The sequence below is a fragment of the Rutidosis leptorrhynchoides genome, chromosome 8 (assembly GCF_046630445.1).
Source record: "Rutidosis leptorrhynchoides isolate AG116_Rl617_1_P2 chromosome 8, CSIRO_AGI_Rlap_v1, whole genome shotgun sequence".
Lineage (NCBI taxonomy): Eukaryota > Viridiplantae > Streptophyta > Magnoliopsida > Asterales > Asteraceae > Rutidosis > Rutidosis leptorrhynchoides.
In genome coordinates this window covers 13,036,000-13,059,310 of record NC_092340.1, presented here as the reverse complement: position 1 = coordinate 13,059,310, position 23,311 = coordinate 13,036,000, and the positions used below count along the sequence as shown (strand labels likewise).

The following is a 23,311-nucleotide window of genomic DNA, read 5'->3' as shown; positions in this document are numbered from 1 at the left end:
ATAAAATCCAAAAAGCCAAAAAGATTTTCGGTTTTAGTATTTTAGGGGGAGAAAATCGCAACATCAGAAAATACAAAAAAAAATGAGAAAAACAAAAATACAAAAAAATAGAAAATGGAAAAAGAGTTATTTAACCTTGTTGGGAGATGAGGAAATTTTACTGATCATGTATGTTTAACGTTCTAAGCGTATGTAATATAGGCTTTTATCAAAGGTGTATTGGTAAGTCTTACTGACCTAATCTTGGAATGAGGTGATCACACGAACAACCAAGTAAATATCTTGACAAGGAAATCGTGGAAAGGTTTATAGCGGTTGATGGTAGTCACTTAACTACCACAGGTGCGTATGAAAGAAATAATTGTTGGGGAAATCAACAAAAGGTGAGGGTATCCCCTATTGAGACTTTCTCTGCGAGACAATTAGCGCTGGGTATTAAGTACTTGCAATACAATACTCAGAAAATCAATACAAGGCGATGTATTCTGTTATGCGTGCACACTGTTTTTAGTTACCTTACATGCCAAGATTAGGAGAATCGAAATTAATACTCAAATATGCACTCAAAACAGTAGATACTTAAGTGTACACCGAGGTAAACATATTTCAGATAAACAGACAATCATGGGCTGTTGAAAAGCAATTGAAGACACATTTATTGAAGACATCATGTTCAAGATACACAAAGACAACCGTTGTTTCAAAAAAAAAAAAAAAAAAAAAAAAAAAAAAAAAAAATTGAGATGAAAAATGAAAAATGAAAAATTGAAAAAAATAAAAAAATTAGTAGAAAAATTTTGAGACAACTGGTTGGTCTAGAAGACATTTGAAGTCAACAGTTCTGAAGAAGACAAGGATTCAAATCATGATCAATCGTCAAGAACGAGATTGAGATGAATTCTACACACGAAGAATGTTCATGTTTCAGATCATTTCACGATAATACCAAGGTGTATTCTTAAGTTTAGGCAATCAAGGAGATATCTCAAAAATCTCTGAAGTTATAGGTTAGGCCATCATATGCGATTATTATTCCGTTTCCCAAGTAACTTTAATAATAATTAGAATACGGCATAAGGGGTCTCTAGCGACAGTGGTCAACTTCTTGACGCATGTATTCAGGATACTGGTTCTGTGAGATCTAGCCGAGCTAATTGTTTCAAAGTGTTAAGTCAAGGTAGAGGCTCATGGTCGACAGGGATATTCCGAAAATTACTGTGAGAACCTTCCTTCACAATTAGATCCAAAGTATGCACTCGTGGTAACGGACAGCGTCGGGATTTTCGTGCTCAATTGACTACCGTAAACATCGTGCGATCTGAAATGAGGACTGACTCTATGATCTAAGCAAACATAGTAATATGTCAAAGTAATTAATATAACGTGATCATCAAAATGTCTGGGGTGACAGTCAGTAATTCTAGTCGTGTGCTAATACCAAGAGCCGAAGATAAAACTTATAGGTACTTAAATCTTATGAAATGAACGTTCATAAACTACAACTTAATGACAGTTCTGATCCCTGAATTATCAAAGTTATCTATCTCACAAAAATATGTTCCTTAATGTTTGCTAGTTTCATATGTAGATTTGTTTCATTTATGTTTAATTGTTCTTCAGCTATGTTTCATTCAGAAAAATACAAAAAGATTTTCGTTTATTTTGTTTGTTAGTGTAGTAAGACTGATAAGAGTCGTTTTTAATGATGTCTCTTTGTCGAAATGGAACTTAATTATGATTGGAATTCTAATTGGACTAAATGTGATGAATTTTAATGTGAAAGATCAGTCCCAGGGGGAGTTTTGAGCAAACGGTTTGGGAAAGTGAAGTTTAAAGAAAAAGTTGATTTTTTTTGAATTTTGAAGTGACAGTCGAGCGAATGAAGGGTTCACTCGCACGAGTGAGACTTCAGTCGAACGACTGAGAGTGAAAATATGGGATCAGTGACTGCTGTACACTCGTACGAATGAGGTTCTCACTCGAACGAGTGAGATGTCACTGACGTACAGTCGTACGACTGTGTATGTCTGGTATATAAGGAGATGAACGACAGTCGATTCAAAATACTTGTGAAAATTGGCGAATTTTATCTGGGATTTCGAATTTGAGAAAAGAGCTTTTGCTTTCGTTTTTAATACTCATCTTTGTCTTGTGATTTCAGCGCTCATATTCAGGTACTTTAACTCGTACAGATTCGCAAGTTATGGATGATTTTGTGTTTGAAAACCCAAGTTTAAATTAAGACTTTTTGGACCGTTGAATCATCAAATTGGTTTGTGCTTTACGTTAAGCGGCCTATAAAGGCTATTCGCTGTGAATTACAGGTTCTAAAACATCGTATTTGACCAAATCTTCCATCGGACCCAAACAGATCTGATGAACTTCAGTCGGACGAGTGACGTTCGTCACTCGCACGAGTGTGAACTTCACTCGAGCGAATGAATTGTCACCCGGACGGGTGTATCTACACTCGGACGACTGTACTTGCTATTTGATCAGGCCAAAATTCTTGTTTCACCCGTACGACCGAAGTCTTCACTCGAACGAGTGAAGTGACACTCGAACGAGTGTACCTGACACTCGCACGAGTGTATATGTTTCAGTTTGACTTTTAGGGTTATTTCGTATCGTTTGACCTGGTTGCGTTGTTCGTCCTGATGTTATGTTTTGTGATTGGTCATGCTCTAAGTCTCTAGTTTCTGTGAATTGTTTGGTTCTGCAGATATGTCTGCCACTACTGAACCTACTGCCTCACGATCGTCTGAGGAGACTCAGGAAGAAATTCCTATTGTTCCGTTGTCAAGGGACTTGCCAGGTTTAAAGGCAAGCAAAGAGCAAAACGTCTGTGCGTACTTAAACGAGACCAGTGACGAATCCAAGGCCTATGGGTTCGTCGACATTATTCTTTTTCTGAAGCGTTCGAGAATCTTCAACGCTATTAATGTTGAGCGTACTCCATACTACTCACACCAGAGGAAGTTCTGGGAAACTGCTGAGTTAGTGACTGAGGATAACAAGCCAGTGATTTTAGGGCTTGTCGATGGGAAGGTTGTGCGTATTTCTACGCAAATCATTAGGGATGTTATAGGTTTTCCCGATTCTGATGAAATGCCGACAATGCTAAATGTGAAGAAGGTCAGGAAGTGTTTGAAACGATGTGGGTATGCGGATGACATCGTTGTTGGTGCTGTGAAAAGGACGCGGTTCTGTCCTCAGTATCGTTATTTGACTTACGTGATTCTTCGTTGTTTGAGCCCTCTGAAGGGAGGTTACGATGGTTTATCTGCGGTTTTGTGCTCGATGTTTGTTGCGTTAGCGTTAAATCATCCGTACAACTTTTCGAAGACTATTTTCGATAACCTTGTCAGCAATCTCAAGGCTGACACAAGGTCACAGTACCTGATGTACCCTCGATTCCTCCAGATCATAATAGATAGTCAGGTTCCTGACCTGCGTAAAATCAAGGAGGATGTTATTGAGTTGATTCACCTGAACGCGGTTGGTTTAACGCGTTATCAACAAAAGAAGAAGGGGACGGCTGATGTTCCGTTTAAGAGGTTGATTGGTCACTTAGCCAATCCAAATTACGTTTGTCCAGAGGGTGATGCTTGTCGTCACTCAGACAGTGAATCAGATGTAGAGGAAGAGATTGAAGTTGTTGGTGAGCAAGAGGTTGATCAACCGCCTCAATCTCAGCCAGAAAATCGTCCTGTCGACGGTGGTCAAGGTGAGGAGTTGCCGGCCGAAACGGCCGAGGCGTTGAAGCGAAAGATGGAGGAAACTCCACAAGTGTCAACTAAAGCTGTGAGGGTTAAACGTATGAGGTTAATGAAGAAAGTTCTGAAACCTGGCGAGTCTTCGTCAAACATCCAATCTCAATCCCAAACCCAAACAAATCCTACAACAGAAACACCTCCTGTCACTCAAACTCCAACAGATCCAATTCCACAACCTCCACCCACTCAATCAACTCGAACCTTAACCCTAACCAACCCTGATGTAGCCTTGTTAAGTCAGCGATACGTTACGCTGTGTGAAAACTTTGAGCAGTTTCAAAAAGCTGCTGAAGATGAGAAGAAGAAACGTGAAGAAGAGTCCAAGTGGTTAAGGGCAGCCTATGAGGCCCAACAGAAGTTGATTGAGGCTCAAAGGAAAGAGATAGATGAGCTGAGAGCGACGTCGGATAGTCACGCTTTAGCCCTACCTCGGGCTGAATCTTTGGCTCAGACGGCTATTAAACGACTCGAAGAACTAGAACAGAATCTGGAGGTGGTTGAGACTATTGAAGAGAGAGGTGGACCTAGCCAGTTTGGGGATTTTAACGAACAGCTCGACTTGGAAGTGGCAAAAGGGTATGACACCGACCACCCTTTACATCCGACTCCGTTACAGGTTATAACTGTCGCGGAGTTCATAGCAATGCAAGATAAACTAAATCATTCTTCTGTTTTTGATGATTTAGAGGAGGGGGAGATTCCTCACGACCTCTCTAGGGAGGACATCGATCGGCTGGTGCGTCTAGAGCAAGAAGCGAATTTATATGCTGACGCAAATGCAGCCTCGTCGTCGTCAAAGGTCCACTTTGATGATGATTCTTTTGAATCGGTTGGAGACAGTGATGATGATTTTGTTGATGAACCTGCTCCTGTTGGTGAAACCGATAATTCTTTTGATGATGTTGTTATAGAGGATGAACCGGTGGAGGATTACCCACGGTATGAGGGAGTTGATGATGATCTCCCTACTTTTGCTGATTTTGAGAAAATGAATGAGGAGATTTTGAACAGAAAGTGTGAAGAGAAAGAACGAACAGAGGTGTTACCGGAAGGGTTTTTGCCGGTAAGGTTTTTGAAAGAAAAGGTAGAGGTTTTGGAAGCGCAATGGAAAATTGCTTTGCGCTGCAGAAATTATTGTGAAAAGCCGAAACTCGAGCCCAATTGGTTGAAGTATGTGACCAAGAAGGACGAGCACATGGGCAGAGGGAAAGTCCTAGCTTGGGCCTGGATTAACGAGTTGAATTGTTATGCGATCAAGAAAGAAGGTGGAGTGGATTACATGAAAAACCCTTGGGATTTTAAGACTCTGCCTTACTATGAATTCATGCAAGTTGCCAGGCTACGGATGTTATATCAGGAGATCAGTGGACTCTCCGATATCTTGGCAAAGTGGATAAAAACATCTTTCAAATCAAAGAACTTCGAGGGTTTCCGACCTCAGTTTCCAAAGATTTTTTATCGCACAAACAAGAAAACGGGCCTAAGACGTAAGATTGTGAAATATGATGCGGTGCGCTACATGAGACAAGTACCAGTGAAAAAGATGCCGCAAAACTTTAGCCCACGTTTTCGTTGGTGGTATTATGACGATCGCTCAGAGGAAGCCGTCATTGTGTTGGAAAAGACGAAGGGGGATGACAATGATACGATCCGTGTTCTCGATCCGGTCTGGCTCAGGAATTGTTCCAAAGCTGACATTCATACTTTGCATTTCAGTCGGATGATGTATCGACCTCAGAATCGTGTCCAAGCAGAACAGTTTAGCAAAGTCGCCAAGGTTTGCTATCTGCGAGGCATGAATGCCGATCCTAAACAGGGTTGAAGACAAGACAGATACTTTATATAGAACTAGGTCTTAGGGGGAGTTTGTTGGTGCATATTCGTGAATCCCTAGTTCTTATTCGTTGTTGCTTAACTCTGTCTTGTAATGTGTTCTTAATGATTAATCGTTACTTTGCGTTCTTATTAATTACATAATCTTATTATTACTGAAGTCTCAGTCGGACGACTGTAGATTCAGTCGAACGACTGACTAGCTCAGTCGGACGACTGTAAGACTACAGTCGGCTGACTGTCGACATCTGGTATTATATATACGGGAACTCTGGAACAGATTAGTGTTACGCATTCTCACTACCCTCTCCGGTTCCCTTCGTCCCCATTCGTCTCCGACCACTTTTACCACCGAAATAACACCATCAGGCCACGTCTTAACCTAGGATTCGACCTAGATTCGACTTAGACGCTTATCGCTTGACCCGTTATTCGATTAAACTTGATTTCGTGTTTTCGCCACGAGATCCGGCCATAGACCGACCTCTAGATCCGTAGAAAGCCATCAGAAAATACAAAAAAAAATGAGAAAAACAAAAATACAAAAAAATAGAAAATGGAAAAAGAGTTATTTAACCTTGTTGGGAGATGAGGAAATTTTACTGATCATGTATGTTTAACGTTCTAAGCGTATGTAATATAGGCTTTTATCAAAGGTGTATTGGTAAGTCTTACTGACCTAATCTTGGAATGAGGTGATCACACGAACAACCAAGTAAATATCTTGACAAGGAAATCGTGGAAAGGTTTATAGCGGTTGATGGTAGTCACTTAACTACCACAGGTGCGTATGAAAGAAATAATTGTTGGGGAAATCAACAAAAGGTGAGGGTATCCCCTATTGAGACTTTCTCTGCGAGACAATTAGCGCTGGGTATTAAGTACTTGCAATACAATACTCAGAAAATCAATACAAGGCGATGTATTCTGTTATGCGTGCACACTGTTTTTAGTTACCTTACATGCCAAGATTAGGAGAATCGAAATTAATACTCAAATATGCACTCAAAACAGTAGATACTTAAGTGTACACCGAGGTAAACATATTTCAGATAAACAGACAATCATGGGCTGTTGAAAAGCAATTGAAGACACATTTATTGAAGACATCATGTTCAAGATACACAAAGACAACCGTTGTTTCAAAAAAAAAAAAAAAAAAAAAAAAAAAAAAAAAAAAATTGAGATGAAAAATGAAAAATGAAAAATTGAAAAAAATAAAAAAATTAGTAGAAAAATTTTGAGACAACTGGTTGGTCTAGAAGACATTTGAAGTCAACAGTTCTGAAGAAGACAAGGATTCAAATCATGATCAATCGTCAAGAACGAGATTGAGATGAATTCTACACACGAAGAATGTTCATGTTTCAGATCATTTCACGATAATACCAAGGTGTATTCTTAAGTTTAGGCAATCAAGGAGATATCTCAAAAATCTCTGAAGTTATAGGTTAGGCCATCATATGCGATTATTATTCCGTTTCCCAAGTAACTTTAATAATAATTAGAATACGGCATAAGGGGTCTCTAGCGACAGTGGTCAACTTCTTGACGCATGTATTCAGGATACTGGTTCTGTGAGATCTAGCCGAGCTAATTGTTTCAAAGTGTTAAGTCAAGGTAGAGGCTCATGGTCGACAGGGATATTCCGAAAATTACTGTGAGAACCTTCCTTCACAATTAGATCCAAAGTATGCACTCGTGGTAACGGACAGCGTCGGGATTTTCGTGCTCAATTGACTACCGTAAACATCGTGCGATCTGAAATGAGGACTGACTCTATGATCTAAGCAAACATAGTAATATGTCAAAGTAATTAATATAACGTGATCATCAAAATGTCTGGGGTGACAGTCAGTAATTCTAGTCGTGTGCTAATACCAAGAGCCGAAGATAAAACTTATAGGTACTTAAATCTTATGAAATGAACGTTCATAAACTACAACTTAATGACAGTTCTGATCCCTGAATTATCAAAGTTATCTATCTCACAAAAATATGTTCCTTAATGTTTGCTAGTTTCATATGTAGATTTGTTTCATTTATGTTTAATTGTTCTTCAGCTATGTTTCATTCAGAAAAATACAAAAAGATTTTCGTTTATTTTGTTTGTTAGTGTAGTAAGACTGATAAGAGTCGTTTTTAATGATGTCTCTTTGTCGAAATGGAACTTAATTATGATTGGAATTCTAATTGGACTAAATGTGATGAATTTTAATGTGAAAGATCAGTCCCAGGGGGAGTTTTGAGCAAACGGTTTGGGAAAGTGAAGTTTAAAGAAAAAGTTGATTTTTTTTGAATTTTGAAGTGACAGTCGAGCGAATGAAGGGTTCACTCGCACGAGTGAGACTTCAGTCGAACGACTGAGAGTGAAAATATGGGATCAGTGACTGCTGTACACTCGTACGAATGAGGTTCTCACTCGAACGAGTGAGATGTCACTGACGTACAGTCGTACGACTGTGTATGTCTGGTATATAAGGAGATGAACGACAGTCGATTCAAAATACTTGTGAAAATTGGCGAATTTTATCTGGGATTTCGAATTTGAGAAAAGAGCTTTTGCTTTCGTTTTTAATACTCATCTTTGTCTTGTGATTTCAGCGCTCATATTCAGGTACTTTAACTCGTACAGATTCGCAAGTTATGGATGATTTTGTGTTTGAAAACCCAAGTTTAAATTAAGACTTTTTGGACCGTTGAATCATCAAATTGGTTTGTGCTTTACGTTAAGCGGCCTATAAAGGCTATTCGCTGTGAATTACAGGTTCTAAAACATCGTATTTGACCAAATCTTCCATCGGACCCAAACAGATCTGATGAACTTCAGTCGGACGAGTGACGTTCGTCACTCGCACGAGTGTGAACTTCACTCGAGCGAATGAATTGTCACCCGGACGGGTGTATCTACACTCGGACGACTGTACTTGCTATTTGATCAGGCCAAAATTCTTGTTTCACCCGTACGACCGAAGTCTTCACTCGAACGAGTGAAGTGACACTCGAACGAGTGTACCTGACACTCGCACGAGTGTATATGTTTCAGTTTGACTTTTAGGGTTATTTCGTATCGTTTGACCTGGTTGCGTTGTTCGTCCTGATGTTATGTTTTGTGATTGGTCATGCTCTAAGTCTCTAGTTTCTGTGAATTGTTTGGTTCTGCAGATATGTCTGCCACTACTGAACCTACTGCCTCACGATCGTCTGAGGAGACTCAGGAAGAAATTCCTATTGTTCCGTTGTCAAGGGACTTGCCAGGTTTAAAGGCAAGCAAAGAGCAAAACGTCTGTGCGTACTTAAACGAGACCAGTGACGAATCCAAGGCCTATGGGTTCGTCGACATTATTCTTTTTCTGAAGCGTTCGAGAATCTTCAACGCTATTAATGTTGAGCGTACTCCATACTACTCACACCAGAGGAAGTTCTGGGAAACTGCTGAGTTAGTGACTGAGGATAACAAGCCAGTGATTTTAGGGCTTGTCGATGGGAAGGTTGTGCGTATTTCTACGCAAATCATTAGGGATGTTATAGGTTTTCCCGATTCTGATGAAATGCCGACAATGCTAAATGTGAAGAAGGTCAGGAAGTGTTTGAAACGATGTGGGTATGCGGATGACATCGTTGTTGGTGCTGTGAAAAGGACGCGGTTCTGTCCTCAGTATCGTTATTTGACTTACGTGATTCTTCGTTGTTTGAGCCCTCTGAAGGGAGGTTACGATGGTTTATCTGCGGTTTTGTGCTCGATGTTTGTTGCGTTAGCGTTAAATCATCCGTACAACTTTTCGAAGACTATTTTCGATAACCTTGTCAGCAATCTCAAGGCTGACACAAGGTCACAGTACCTGATGTACCCTCGATTCCTCCAGATCATAATAGATAGTCAGGTTCCTGACCTGCGTAAAATCAAGGAGGATGTTATTGAGTTGATTCACCTGAACGCGGTTGGTTTAACGCGTTATCAACAAAAGAAGAAGGGGACGGCTGATGTTCCGTTTAAGAGGTTGATTGGTCACTTAGCCAATCCAAATTACGTTTGTCCAGAGGGTGATGCTTGTCGTCACTCAGACAGTGAATCAGATGTAGAGGAAGAGATTGAAGTTGTTGGTGAGCAAGAGGTTGATCAACCGCCTCAATCTCAGCCAGAAAATCGTCCTGTCGACGGTGGTCAAGGTGAGGAGTTGCCGGCCGAAACGGCCGAGGCGTTGAAGCGAAAGATGGAGGAAACTCCACAAGTGTCAACTAAAGCTGTGAGGGTTAAACGTATGAGGTTAATGAAGAAAGTTTTGAAACCTGGCGAGTCTTCGTCAAACATCCAATCTCAATCCCAAACCCAAACAAATCCTACAACAGAAACACCTCCTGTCACTCAAACTCCAACAGATCCAATTCCACAACCTCCACCCACTCAATCAACTCGAACCTTAACCCTAACCAACCCTGATGTAGCCTTGTTAAGTCAGCGATACGTTACGCTGTGTGAAAACTTTGAGCAGTTTCAAAAAGCTGCTGAAGATGAGAAGAAGAAACGTGAAGAAGAGTCCAAGTGGTTAAGGGCAGCCTATGAGGCCCAACAGAAGTTGATTGAGGCTCAAAGGAAAGAGATAGATGAGCTGAGAGCGACGTCGGATAGTCACGCTTTAGCCCTACCTCGGGCTGAATCTTTGGCTCAGACGGCTATTAAACGACTCGAAGAACTAGAACAGAATCTGGAGGTGGTTGAGACTATTGAAGAGAGAGGTGGACCTAGCCAGTTTGGGGATTTTAACGAACAGCTCGACTTGGAAGTGGCAAAAGGGTATGACACCGACCACCCTTTACATCCGACTCCGTTACAGGTTATAACTGTCGCGGAGTTCATAGCAATGCAAGATAAACTAAATCATTCTTCTGTTTTTGATGATTTAGAGGAGGGGGAGATTCCTCACGACCTCTCTAGGGAGGACATCGATCGGCTGGTGCGTCTAGAGCAAGAAGCGAATTTATATGCTGACGCAAATGCAGCCTCGTCGTCGTCAAAGGTCCACTTTGATGATGATTCTTTTGAATCGGTTGGAGACAGTGATGATGATTTTGTTGATGAACCTGCTCCTGTTGGTGAAACCGATAATTCTTTTGATGATGTTGTTATAGAGGATGAACCGGTGGAGGATTACCCACGGTATGAGGGAGTTGATGATGATCTCCCTACTTTTGCTGATTTTGAGAAAATGAATGAGGAGATTTTGAACAGAAAGTGTGAAGAGAAAGAACGAACAGAGGTGTTACCGGAAGGGTTTTTGCCGGTAAGGTTTTTGAAAGAAAAGGTAGAGGTTTTGGAAGCGCAATGGAAAATTGCTTTGCGCTGCAGAAATTATTGTGAAAAGCCGAAACTCGAGCCCAATTGGTTGAAGTATGTGACCAAGAAGGACGAGCACATGGGCAGAGGGAAAGTCCTAGCTTGGGCCTGGATTAACGAGTTGAATTGTTATGCGATCAAGAAAGAAGGTGGAGTGGATTACATGAAAAACCCTTGGGATTTTAAGACTCTGCCTTACTATGAATTCATGCAAGTTGCCAGGCTACGGATGTTATATCAGGAGATCAGTGGACTCTCCGATATCTTGGCAAAGTGGATAAAAACATCTTTCAAATCAAAGAACTTCGAGGGTTTCCGACCTCAGTTTCCAAAGATTTTTTATCGCACAAACAAGAAAACGGGCCTAAGACGTAAGATTGTGAAATATGATGCGGTGCGCTACATGAGACAAGTACCAGTGAAAAAGATGCCGCAAAACTTTAGCCCACGTTTTCGTTGGTGGTATTATGACGATCGCTCAGAGGAAGCCGTCATTGTGTTGGAAAAGACGAAGGGGGATGACAATGATACGATCCGTGTTCTCGATCCGGTCTGGCTCAGGAATTGTTCCAAAGCTGACATTCATACTTTGCATTTCAGTCGGATGATGTATCGACCTCAGAATCGTGTCCAAGCAGAACAGTTTAGCAAAGTCGCCAAGGTTTGCTATCTGCGAGGCATGAATGCCGATCCTAAACAGGGTTGAAGACAAGACAGATACTTTATATAGAACTAGGTCTTAGGGGGAGTTTGTTGGTGCATATTCGTGAATCCCTAGTTCTTATTCGTTGTTGCTTAACTCTGTCTTGTAATGTGTTCTTAATGATTAATCGTTACTTTGCGTTCTTATTAATTACATAATCTTATTATTACTGAAGTCTCAGTCGGACGACTGTAGATTCAGTCGAACGACTGACTAGCTCAGTCGGACGACTGTAAGACTACAGTCGGCTGACTGTCGACATCTGGTATTATATATACGGGAACTCTGGAACAGATTAGTGTTACGCATTCTCACTACCCTCTCCGGTTCCCTTCGTCCCCATTCGTCTCCGACCACTTTTACCACCGAAATAACACCATCAGGCCACGTCTTAACCTAGGATTCGACCTAGATTCGACTTAGACGCTTATCGCTTGACCCGTTATTCGATTAAACTTGATTTCGTGTTTTCGCCACGAGATCCGGCCATAGACCGACCTCTAGATCCGTAGAAAGCCATCTACAATATCTAATCATCAATATCTATTTGATAATATAAGGTATGAAGATAGTAAGGTTTAGTGTTTCAACCCGAAAGTAAATAGAGTTGTTCCTTTAATTTTGGGCAGAGCAAGTAATCCCCATATACATTTCCTGATTTATAATGATGTATAAGTGATTGTGATAGAGTTGGATATGTTGACTATTCTATAATTGTTAAGTCTATCATCTCATATAATTTCATAAAACAATACACTGTCTTAAATATGATTAAGATTGTGATTATGACATAAATTTGGACACGTTGATTTGTCTCTATAAATGAATGCTTTGACAGCGAGTGCCCACAAAGCTACAAAACTATAAGTTGGACTAAAAACGGTAACTGTATCAAAAATCAAAATATCATTTTTTTTTTTTTATCCATATGTTTTGATAACTATCCCTAGCTGTCAAGTTGGACTATATGTATAGTTACATATATATGCATATACTCCGTATGTAATACCGATTCCCACCCTTCTCAAAACTGGTTAGAACTCTATGGCTGTTGGGTCATACGTAAGCAGTGAAGTTCGGAAGTACAATGGTCGGGTTACGTCATTTGTCGTGTTGTCATGCGTGGTTGCTGCAACCGGAGGAATCATTTTTGGATACGATATCGGAATTTCAGGTTTCTGAAGTTATATTTCTGTAAACTGATCTATGTAACTTTTTGCATTAGATTAAATTGTTTGAAAGAAAGTAACATTTTCTTTTTATTTACTCTAAGGTGGAGTGACTTCAATGGCGCCATTTTTAGAGAAGTTTTTTCCAAAGGTGTACACCAAAATGATAAAAGACACCAAGATCAGCAACTACTGCAAATTTGATAGTCAACTTTTGACTTCTTTCACATCTTCACTATATGTAGCCGGTCTAATTGCAACCTTTTTCGCTTCACCGATCACTAGAGCGTTTGGACGCAGACCCACGATTCTTATTGGCGGGATCGCATTTCTTTTAGGTGCAGCCCTTGGGGGTGCAGCTTTCAATTTGTATATGCTTATAATCGGTCGCATCTTGCTTGGTGTTGGAGTCGGCTTTGCAAACCAGGTAAACGTTTTTCCATTCTTTAAATTTATATGAAATTATACTAATTGTCCTTATCTTTTAAAAATCATATTGATTGATAGTCCTTGTGGTTTTTATGAAGTTACATGATACATCAATCACTCTTATCTTTTAAAAATTACACCGAGATCGTTCCTAACTTACCTAAAATTGTACATTAATGGTCCCGATTTACCTAAAATGTGCGTTAATCATCCCTCCTAGTAACTTGCATTTTAAGTGAGTCATAGACCCACCAACATACACTTGAAGTAATTCACGGATGATCGGTGTAATTTTAAGAAAATAAGGATGATTGGTGTAATTTCATGAAAGCCACAAGGACGACCGCCTTGCACTACCAAATTAATCAAGGACGGTCGGTGTAGTTTGCAAGAGATAAAAACGGTTGAGGTAGTTTCATGTAAACAACAATGATTATCGGTATAATTTACTATATTCTTCATTAACTTAGCCAACTATCATCTTCTTAATTTAAAAGGTCAAGTCTTATATCTTTCTTTTTTTCTTTTTGATCATCAGTCGGTTCCATTATATCTATCAGAAATGGCGCCATCACGATACAGAGGAGCATTTAACATGGGTTTCCAGTTTTGTGTTGGCGTAGGCGTATTAATAGCAAATCTTCTAAATTATGGGACACAAAAGATAAAACAGGGCTGGGGTTGGCGAATCTCGTTAGCCATGGCTGCTGTTCCCGCCTTAATTCTAACATTTGGAGCTCTTTTTTTACCAGAAACACCTAACAGCCTAATACATAAAGATTCAAATAAAGCTAAACAAATGCTACGAAAAATCAGAGGTACGGATGACATACAACCCGAATTTGATGATCTTGTGGTTGCAAATGAAATCTCAAAAACCATCAAACACCCTTTCAGAAACATTTTAAGACAAAAATACAGACCTCAACTTGTTATGGCAATCCTTATTCCATTTTTTCAACAAGTTACCGGAATTAATGTCATCTCTTTTTATGCACCGATCCTATTCAGAACAATAGGATTCGGTGAAAGTGCTTCGCTGATGTCAGCAGTTGTAACTGGATTAGTCGGATTAAGCATGACGTTTCTATCATTACTGATAGTAGATAAAGTTGGTCGCCGAACTTTATTCACCATTGGAGGGGTTCAAATGTTCATTTCACAAATACTAGTTGGGTCAATTATGGAGGCAAAGTTACAAGATCATGGTGGACTAAGCAAAGGGTATGGGTACTTAGTGTTGATTTTGATTTGCACTTATGTTGCTGGTTTCGGTTTATCCTGGGGCCCGTTAGGATGGTTAATTCCTAGTGAGATATTCCCGTTGGAGATACGATCTGCGGGACAAAGTATCACTGTGGCGGTCGGGTTTCTTTTTACTTTCATCGTTGCTCAAATGTTTCTAGCGATGCTATGTCATTTTAAGGCGGGAACGTTTTTCTTTTTTGGTGGATGGGTGGGTGTGATGACTGTGTTTGTGTATTTGTTTCTTCCTGAAACTAAAGATGTTCCGATTGAAACAATGGATCGGATATGGAAGCAGCATTGGTTTTGGAAGAGATATGTGGGTGAAGAAGATGATAAAGATACAACATTTAATAATAATAATCCTATTACTACAGAGCTTATATAGGTCAACAGAAAAACCCAAAGATACTAGTCATTTGAGCTAAGTGCGTGTTTCGATTTGATAACGAATGAATTATAGGCATAGATTATGCAACTTTATATCAAACTTTGGACTTTAATATATTTGTGCATATTATATTACTATATGTCAAGTCAAATGTTTTCTTTTTTTTAGCAAAAATAACTAAAATTTATATAGAAACGAGGTTGTTTCCAAAAGAAAAACGCACTCAACGGACGGGGGAAATCGGAAAGCTCGCATCTAGAAACCATCTAACTATATATAAACAAGCTTATAAACAAGCCTCCCCTGACAACCCGAAAAACCTTAATACAAAACTTTCCAATACTAATTCGAAATTACCCGATACAGATGGGAGACAGGAACCAAACCAAACCAAATAAACCATGTGAAATCAACCTCTAGGGCCTGCCCGTTTCAATTTACCATTAATCGTCTCTTTCAAAGTGTTCTTCCCGGGCCGATTTTCTATCTTATAAGATAACACATTGGCGGATCCATCACCCGAAACATTCCTCGGCCACGCGTGTCATCATTTCGTCCAATGTCGTGAAAGCCTCTACGGACATATTTCCTTTCCCATTTGCTGATGAACCGCCATCTCTTACATCATAATAACCCATAAACAAGTTTTGTATGGCGTCCCCATAATCCAAGTTATCAATATGATCTTTAAGCTTATAATTACCCAAAGTGTGTTTTGCCAACAATACTTCTTTCTTTTTATTCTTCTTTAACCGAGCCAATCTTTCCGCAAACATTATGTTATCATCATTTGACTCCGAAACACCAATAGAAATGACATCATCATTTGGCTCCACCAAGTTAACATCAATGACATCACCACAATTTACTACTTTACAATGAATGGACTCAAAAGCCAAAACCTTTTGTTTGCATTTGTTAATCGGTTCCACCAAGTTAACATTAGTAACATCACCATTGTGTTCGCTCGAACCAACTTGATCAACCATCGTTGATTTGCCTTTATTGCACAATGTTTTCTTTATAACTTCAAAATTAGCAACCCCTCCACTGGAAGGTATATCAACCAAAACAACAGGGGCATCACACCTATCCATAGATTAAAGAATGTCACCATTGTCTAATCCACTGTACCAAATTGCAAACCTGAATAAATAGAACCCGCTGCCGCCACCCTATCCGGTTCACGCCTAGCCGATGCCTGATCATTCTGCTTGACCCCGAAGCCATCGAAACCCATACCGTTAGAAACCACGAACTGATTGGTCGACTCCAACAAGTCTTGATCGAAACCGTCAACAAGAACCCGATTAAGACATTTAATATCCAATATTTCCGAGACCCAAACATTACACCTTGAACAATTCGAATCTTTCAAATCCACTTCAACCAAGTCATGAATATGCTTCGCATTCGTCGATTTAACAAAAAACAAAAAGAGAACCAATGGTTTTTAAAGACAATGAACATTTAGCCACGAATACGAACTTCGTATCCACCAAAGGAATTGAGTCCAGCAACAAAACATTAGAGGTTCCTAGTTCACACTCAATAAATACATTTTTTTTAAACATGAAATTTCCTTCAAAAATGTAGACTGGGCATGAAAGTTGACACCCGTGCAGTCACATTTACAAGTTTCTAGTTATATATAAGAAATGATTTATCATAATCAAAGGGGACACCTATAACTCGACTTAACCTATCCCAAAAACGACATCAAGCATAAGGATACAACCAAGTTGTCGATGACTAATAACTGTTACTAATAAGGGGAAAATACAATTTAACTTACTCGAGATATAAATGCAGAACAAAACTTAGCAACAAGGGGACATAGTCGTAAATAAACCAGTAATGTATTGTATTGTATTGAACATATGCAAAGATTACTCTTGATTCTATAGATGTTATATGCAACTATGCAAGAATGAAATACTACATCATATTTGCAAGTCAGAAATATGGTTGGATTGATTTCAACTAGTGCAAGCAGTTTTCAGAAACATACACGATTAGTACGCACATGTATAATACGTAATGCAGGTAACTGATTTATCAAACAGCACAGAAGTTAATTAGGTAGTAGTCAAATCATGAAGGATAGATACAATAAGCAGTCCTAACAGATCATTTCAATCATCATTTACAATCTTATGTAGTTGACAGAGTAGGCAATAAAATGTACAAAGTGCACACACAACAATAGATATAACAGTTGTTCAAACAGCATACAGCATAATACATGATTCTATATTTCATACAAGTATGCATTACTGTATTTATTATGTATCTATCTTAAATTAAAAATCAAGATTTCAACATACCTATACATATTTTCATTAAAGGGAACAAAAAGCGAAACCTAATAATTTAACTAAATCAAGGAACGGCAAAACCTAATAGCAAAAAGAATTAGGGTTACAAGTTCTAATTCCAGGCGAACATTTATTTTCCAAATTAGGGTTTTGACAGAAACAAATTACAAATTTTGGGGGAATTCTCGAACAAATTATGCACTAAATTAAGTAAATCAGTAAACGTCAAAAACTAATAGCAAAGAATTAGGGTTTATACGAAAACAAAGACACAAAATTTAAGGTTTTGACAAAAAGAAAGTAAAGAAATTTGAGGAGATTTCCAACAAATATGCAATAAATTAACAGAATCAGCGGCAAAAAAAATTAGAGTTTCAACGAAAACGGAGATCGATTTGGGGAAAAAAAAATTTGGACCATTTCTCGATTTGTGCGTGTCATCCTTGCGCAGGGGCCATGCTAATCTTCTCTGTATCGTTCCAATTTTATCGGATGTCCCCGAAGGGACGATGATGGAAGCTGATCACTACTTTAAAAAGTTAACGAGGGTTGCTCTTCTGGTCGGTGTGGGACGAGTTCAGTTGATTTGACAATATTTTGGTTACACTAACTATAAAATCACTATTTTATTCTTTTATTTTATTTTTCTTGCAACTATTTTACAATTTTATTAAGGAGTACCAAATAAAGTCGTATTTTTTTATTAATCATAACGATATACTAATAGCTTTTTTCGATACTATCGGTGATGAATAATGAATCAAAGAAATAAACTATGTAAAGTTACGTAATTCGTTTGCTGCCATTTGAAAACATATGACCAATGATCCTACTATACGACTTAAATTGTACACAGTACTTATATTACGAAAACGTGATTCGGCGTGTGCGTTTGGCTTGGCCTTGACAGTATCAACATATGTCTTCGAGCATAGGCAAGATAAACAATCGTCTAGGGCCCAAAAATTTCAAAGGACTTAAAATTTTGAATATGTAAATAGTTTTTTCAATATATTTAATTAAATTAAATAAAAAATTTAGAAGGACCTAAAATTTTGAAGCTGCGTTAGTAAGTAAGTACTTTTATTACTTTAGTGGAGGTACCAATCAGAGATCAACTAGTATTAGTGGATCTCTGCATATATACTAGACCTTTTACTTCTGCCTTTTCACGTCTCTAAATACATCTGTATCCGATGTGCAATTTCCCTCTTCCTTTACCGACGAACTTCACATTGTGTTGTTGCTCTAAAGACTCCATTCTTTCTGGTCTCGAGGCCCTCGGGAGTAGTCCCCCCCCCCCCCGGGTCTTTGCCAATCAAACGACGCGGCTCCATACCCTCAAAATCCGGTAACAGGGACTTCAATAAAAGCTTAGGCTGACTTGAAGTCTCCTTACCTGAGGGGTAGTGAGCGGAGTGAGTGCAGGCCCTCGTCCATCACGTGGATGGGTTTGTGTTCCGGAGCCGGGTATTACAATGTTATCCTCGATCGGAGCATAGAGTCATTTTACGCGCTAAAACCCTTATTAAACAGGGTTTTGGTCCTAACATACATGAAAGTTGACAAAAGACATTATGTCTTAAGTCAACATGTTCATATAACTAGTTTGTAAGCGTTGACAAGAGCCATTATGTCTTAAGTCAACCAGTTCCTATAACAGGTCAACCCTTCTTTCATTGCTTTCCCTTCGGTTGGGGTAATTTTGTGGTATTTAGAGGTAGTTTGGGTGATTCTTTGTCCGATTTAGTTGTGGTTTGTGGTGGTGATTCTTTGTCCGATTTAGTTGTGGTTTGTGGTGGTGATTCTCATTTGTGTATTAACGTTTTCTTGTTGTTTACGTGAATTTGAAGATGATAAGCAGTCGATTTTAGGTTATCTTTATAGATTATGGAGTTTCAGTTATCGTATTTCATGTGTTAGCAGTCGATATGATTGCTTGAGTTTTGTTTATTATTGGTTTGTAATAGTTTATACTTCAATAGAGACGTCAAATAAATTGTAAAATTCAGGGCGGAACATGAGCATGTGCAAGATTCGCACTTGAGTGTTTGTTAATTATTGATTTGTAACTGTTAACCCGCACACCTATGGTTTTATTATAAATTAATATAAATATAAATATATTTTCAATATAAATTTATAGTTATTCGTGAGTTTATCCTAGTATCGTGGATCGTGGACATGTACTAGTTAATATATATGTAGTTATATATCTATGTTACGAAAACGAGCGAAAAATTATACCCTTGACAAGTAGACGGCTCATGGCAAGATAAATTTGAAAGACGGATCGCATATATAATATATCTGTGTCCGTCGCTTGGGGGTTCCGTCTGTCGACCCGAACTTAATTTGCACTCGCTTGATAATTTTTATTTATTTTTGGAATGGCTACACTCGCTTGATAATAAGTGTGTGGCCCTAATCACGTATCATTTTCTTTTGCAAAAATAACGAAAACTCACGGAAATAACAATGTTTTCTAAAAGAAATAATAATGTTTTCTAAAAGAAAATGAATTCAATCAATGAATACAACACGACACACACCGAAAAAGACTCGGAAACTAAAAAGCTACAGAACAAAACTACCTAAACTAGACGAACATAACCCCAAGACTAAACAAACGAAATTAGGTTCTATTTTTAATGACGATTTTTTGACATCAGTAGATCATTTATTTCAACGACTCTCATTGTTTGCGTGTAAGACACACGTTTGGGCGTAAACCCGAACCCGATCGACAGTATCAGGAACACATTCGTTCTGGCAGTGTTTTGGGTATAAGTCCGCGAACGAATCCGATAAAATCTTCTTATACGGTCAATATATACCATCATTATTGATTTTCAATTGATTTAAAGAAAATTACCGAGTATGTTATTGATAAAGAAGATTGAAGTCATGTCCATATCCAATGACTCAAAGTAGGAACATTTGGGCTAAGTTCAACAATCGAAACCATGCTATACAACACAAACTCTAAAATCACCAAAGTAAATCAACAAAATCTAACACGTATCAATCTGTACAAGGGTAAAACGTCGATTACATCATCAAATTATCCGTCTGCCATCACTACTTCGATATCCATCTTGTATTCTTCTTTTATATAAAACCCGAAGACATTTTCTTAGTCGAATTCACAATAATCATAACTGAAAAATATCCAGCAGAGTTCTGGAAACAAAACTGGAAGATGGTTAAAGCTATTAGGGTTTATGAGCTTGGTGGCCCCGAGGTTCAATTTTATCCACTTTATTCCTTTAATTCCGTCCTGTCTGTTTCTCGTATCTTTATGTAAAATTCATATATTTGTATCTAAATTCAATTACTCCGTATTAGTATTACTACAAATTAGCACTTGCCCTGTTTTTCATGTAATAAAGTTGATTTGAATTGAACTTCTGTTAACATATACTCTGTTCGATATAGATACACCATACTTCAAATACTTAAGAAATTCACTAACTCTGTAATCTAATAATACTGAGTATAATGATATTTAAATGTTATTCTACCAATTCTTTATGCTGCTTATATATGGTATATATCTGTATATATACATGTACATGCTGCTGAAGAAATTGTTTGTATAGGTACTGAAATGGGAGGATGTGGAGATAGGGGATCCCAAAGAAGGAGAAATAAGAGTGAAGAACAAAGCTATCGGTGTTAACTTCATCGATATATATTTCCGAACCGGAGTTTATAAGATTCCCGAAATTCCATATACACCAGGTTTTCTTTTTGGTCTTCAGTAATAACATTAGTAAAATTCTTTCGTATCTAATCTTCGAAGTCTGTATGAACGATTGTCGACTGCCAAGTTGAATGCTTTATAAGTGTGATCTGCAGGGGGGAAGCAGCAGGTGTGGTGACAGCCGTTGGGCCTGGTGTGAATGGTTTGAAAATTGGAGACGTTGTTTATCATTCTGGGAGTGCAATGGGAACATATACAGAGGAACAGATTGTTTTAGCAGACAAAGTTGTGCTTCTTGGGTCAGTTGATCCTATTGTGGCTGCTTCTGTCATGATTAAAGGACTCACTGCTCGGTTCCTAGTTCGAACTTGGTTCAAGGTTAGATATAATACTTGTGTTGGAAACATGCTATATTTGTTTTTGTGCAATTTAGATACTCTTTAGAGGTGTAAGTGTGTAACATACAGCAACTTATGGACTTGCATAACCAAAAATCAAACTTATGCCTAAAAGAAGTTAGGTCACCTTAAAAGAAGCATGTGACTGATGGAACTTACTGATCTCAGACAACTATTAGGATTTGATGTTATAGGTAGATAGTGGTTTATTTAATTGAGGTTTTTTTTTATGGTAGTATCAAGATAGATAGGTAGGGTGTCAATACAAAAAAATAAAAAAAAATAAAAAAAAAAGTGAACTTTAATAAATGTTGATCAAAGCTGAGAAATTTTTTTTTTTTTGGAAAAGCAGAAAGATTCACATTAATAACAACTCAAATGTACAAGAGATTTCGCAAGGTGGCCTGATGCCTCATACATACAAAAATACAGTGAATTGCTAGCCTAAAACATACATGAGAAGGTGCAAAGATTGCAACTGACATCAAGTAATCAGAGGCGAGCAATTACTTTCTCATCCTCATGGTTATACAAAAAGAGACGCCGGGTTATGAAGCCAACTATGCCAATCGATTTTCACACGCCTACACCGTTTTGATATCCACTCGTAACTCTTTACTTGTATCTCGCTCAAAGCAACCGGAGGAGTCCAATACGTATTTTTGAACACTTTTTGGTTCCGGTTTCTCCAAATGAGATATCCGCACACCCACTTGACCGCTTGCCAAACCTTCGCACTAAAGTCCGATGAATGAGAAGAGGAGTGCTCGATTTCGAAGATGTCAGCAAAACACTGATGTTGATTGTTTCCTTTTCCCCACCAAGATAAAACTTTTTCCCAAATGTCCTTTGCAAATTTACATGAAAATAAAGAATGTTCAACCAACTCCAAACCATCGTCACAAAGTGGACACCGCACGGTGTGAAGGTCGATACCACGTTTATCGAGTTCCGTTAGTACAGGTAACCTTTTCCGTTTTGCCCGCCATATAAACACTTCAACTTTTTTTGGAGTCAAATTGTTCCTAAGTGTCGCACCGCTTGGAGCCCCCTCTGATGAAAACAATTTCGAAAACAGCAAGTCCGAGAGGACTTTCGTAGAGAAGGATCCATTGCCACACAAAGTCCATCGCCATGAATCGTCTTTTGAAGGGTCAAAGACTAAGGTTGTTAACTGATTATTTAATTCCAACAGCTCGCTATTAGTTCGTCCACTTGGAACCCGGATCCAACCTTCGGTTTTAACTGATGGAGTAGCCTGCCAACAGATTCGATCTCGAACTGATGCCTCTTGATTTTGTTCCAACCTAAATAACCTGCTGTACACGAGTTTGAGAGGGGCATTTCCCAGCCACGTGTCGTGCCAGAAGCTGGTGTTGCTGCCGCTTCCTATAACTTTCACCATTGAGTTTTTGAAATCGATCCCAAGCTCATTTATTTTGTAACCTGTTTTAACAATTTCTCGCCACAAACTATTAGAGCAAGAAGCATTATGAAACCCACCCGAATTAATAAGACCCGCAACCCCATAAATGCTTTTGATGACTTTAACCCACAAGGAGGTGGTTTCGGTATTAAACCTCCACCACCACTTGCCGATTAAAGCCAAATTTTTACAATTTAGAGAACCCAAATTTAACCCACCATCCTCGAAAGGACGAGTAACATCCTCCCATTTAACCCAAGATATTTTTGTGATATCACCCGACCCGCCCCGCCCCAAAAAAATTTACGTCTCACACTCTCAAACTTTTTAAGCACGCAAGGCGGGGCACGGAAGAGCGAGAAGAAGTACAATGGCAGACTATTTAGAACCGAACCGACGAGAGTCAAACGTCCACCAAATGACATCGTCCTAGCTTTCCAATCCGATACCGTTTCTCAAACTTATCAATAACCGGCTTCCAACTATCCAATTTTTTCATGTTAGCACCAATCGGGAGGCCGAGATAATTGAATGGGAAAGAACCAACATTGCAACCAAATCTTCTTGCCATGTTGATGATCT

At 38.8% G+C, this 23,311-nt stretch overlaps 2 protein-coding genes and 1 non-coding gene across 3 annotated transcripts; 2 read left to right on the top strand and 1 right to left on the bottom strand.

Annotated features, from left to right (window-relative positions):
- Positions 1 to 12,597: 12,597 nt before the first annotated feature.
- On the top strand, positions 12,598 to 14,995 carry LOC139862848 (hexose carrier protein HEX6). The gene is made up of 3 exons (XM_071851479.1): positions 12,598 to 12,821; positions 12,921 to 13,243; positions 13,784 to 14,995. The coding sequence occupies exons 1-3, from the start codon at positions 12,692 to 12,694 to the stop codon at positions 14,876 to 14,878; spliced, it is 1,548 nt and encodes a 515-aa protein (XP_071707580.1). The 5' UTR covers positions 12,598 to 12,691; the 3' UTR covers positions 14,879 to 14,995.
- A 2,609-nt stretch (positions 14,996 to 17,604) lies between these two features.
- On the bottom strand, positions 17,605 to 17,707 carry LOC139865241 (U6 spliceosomal RNA). Its single transcript, XR_011764762.1, has one exon. It is a non-coding gene; the product is annotated as a U6 spliceosomal RNA (small nuclear RNA).
- A 2,568-nt stretch (positions 17,708 to 20,275) lies between these two features.
- Positions 20,276 to 21,349, top strand: LOC139863164 (uncharacterized). Its single transcript, XM_071851812.1, has 3 exons — positions 20,276 to 20,443; positions 20,802 to 20,944; positions 21,061 to 21,349. The coding sequence occupies exons 1-3, from the start codon at positions 20,402 to 20,404 to the stop codon at positions 21,347 to 21,349; spliced, it is 474 nt and encodes a 157-aa protein (XP_071707913.1). The 5' UTR covers positions 20,276 to 20,401.
- The last annotated feature ends 1,962 nt before the right edge of the window (positions 21,350 to 23,311 follow it).

Bases quoted from the DNA above. Each gene is read 5' to 3' on its own strand.
- LOC139862848 (XM_071851479.1), top strand. From the start codon at position 12,692: ATGGCTGTTGGGTCATACGTAAGCAGTGAAGTTCGGAAGTACAATGGT. The intron at 12,822-12,920 runs GTTTCTGAAGTT...ATTTACTCTAAG, and splicing joins ATACGATATCGGAATTTCAG to GTGGAGTGACTTCAATGGCG. The intron at 13,244-13,783 runs GTAAACGTTTTT...TTTGATCATCAG, and splicing joins GAGTCGGCTTTGCAAACCAG to TCGGTTCCATTATATCTATC.
- LOC139863164 (XM_071851812.1), top strand. From the start codon at position 20,402: ATGGTTAAAGCTATTAGGGTTTATGAGCTTGGTGGCCCCGAG. The intron at 20,444-20,801 runs GTTCAATTTTAT...TTGTTTGTATAG, and splicing joins ATGAGCTTGGTGGCCCCGAG to GTACTGAAATGGGAGGATGT. The intron at 20,945-21,060 runs TTTTCTTTTTGG...TGTGATCTGCAG, and splicing joins GAAATTCCATATACACCAGG to GGGGGAAGCAGCAGGTGTGG.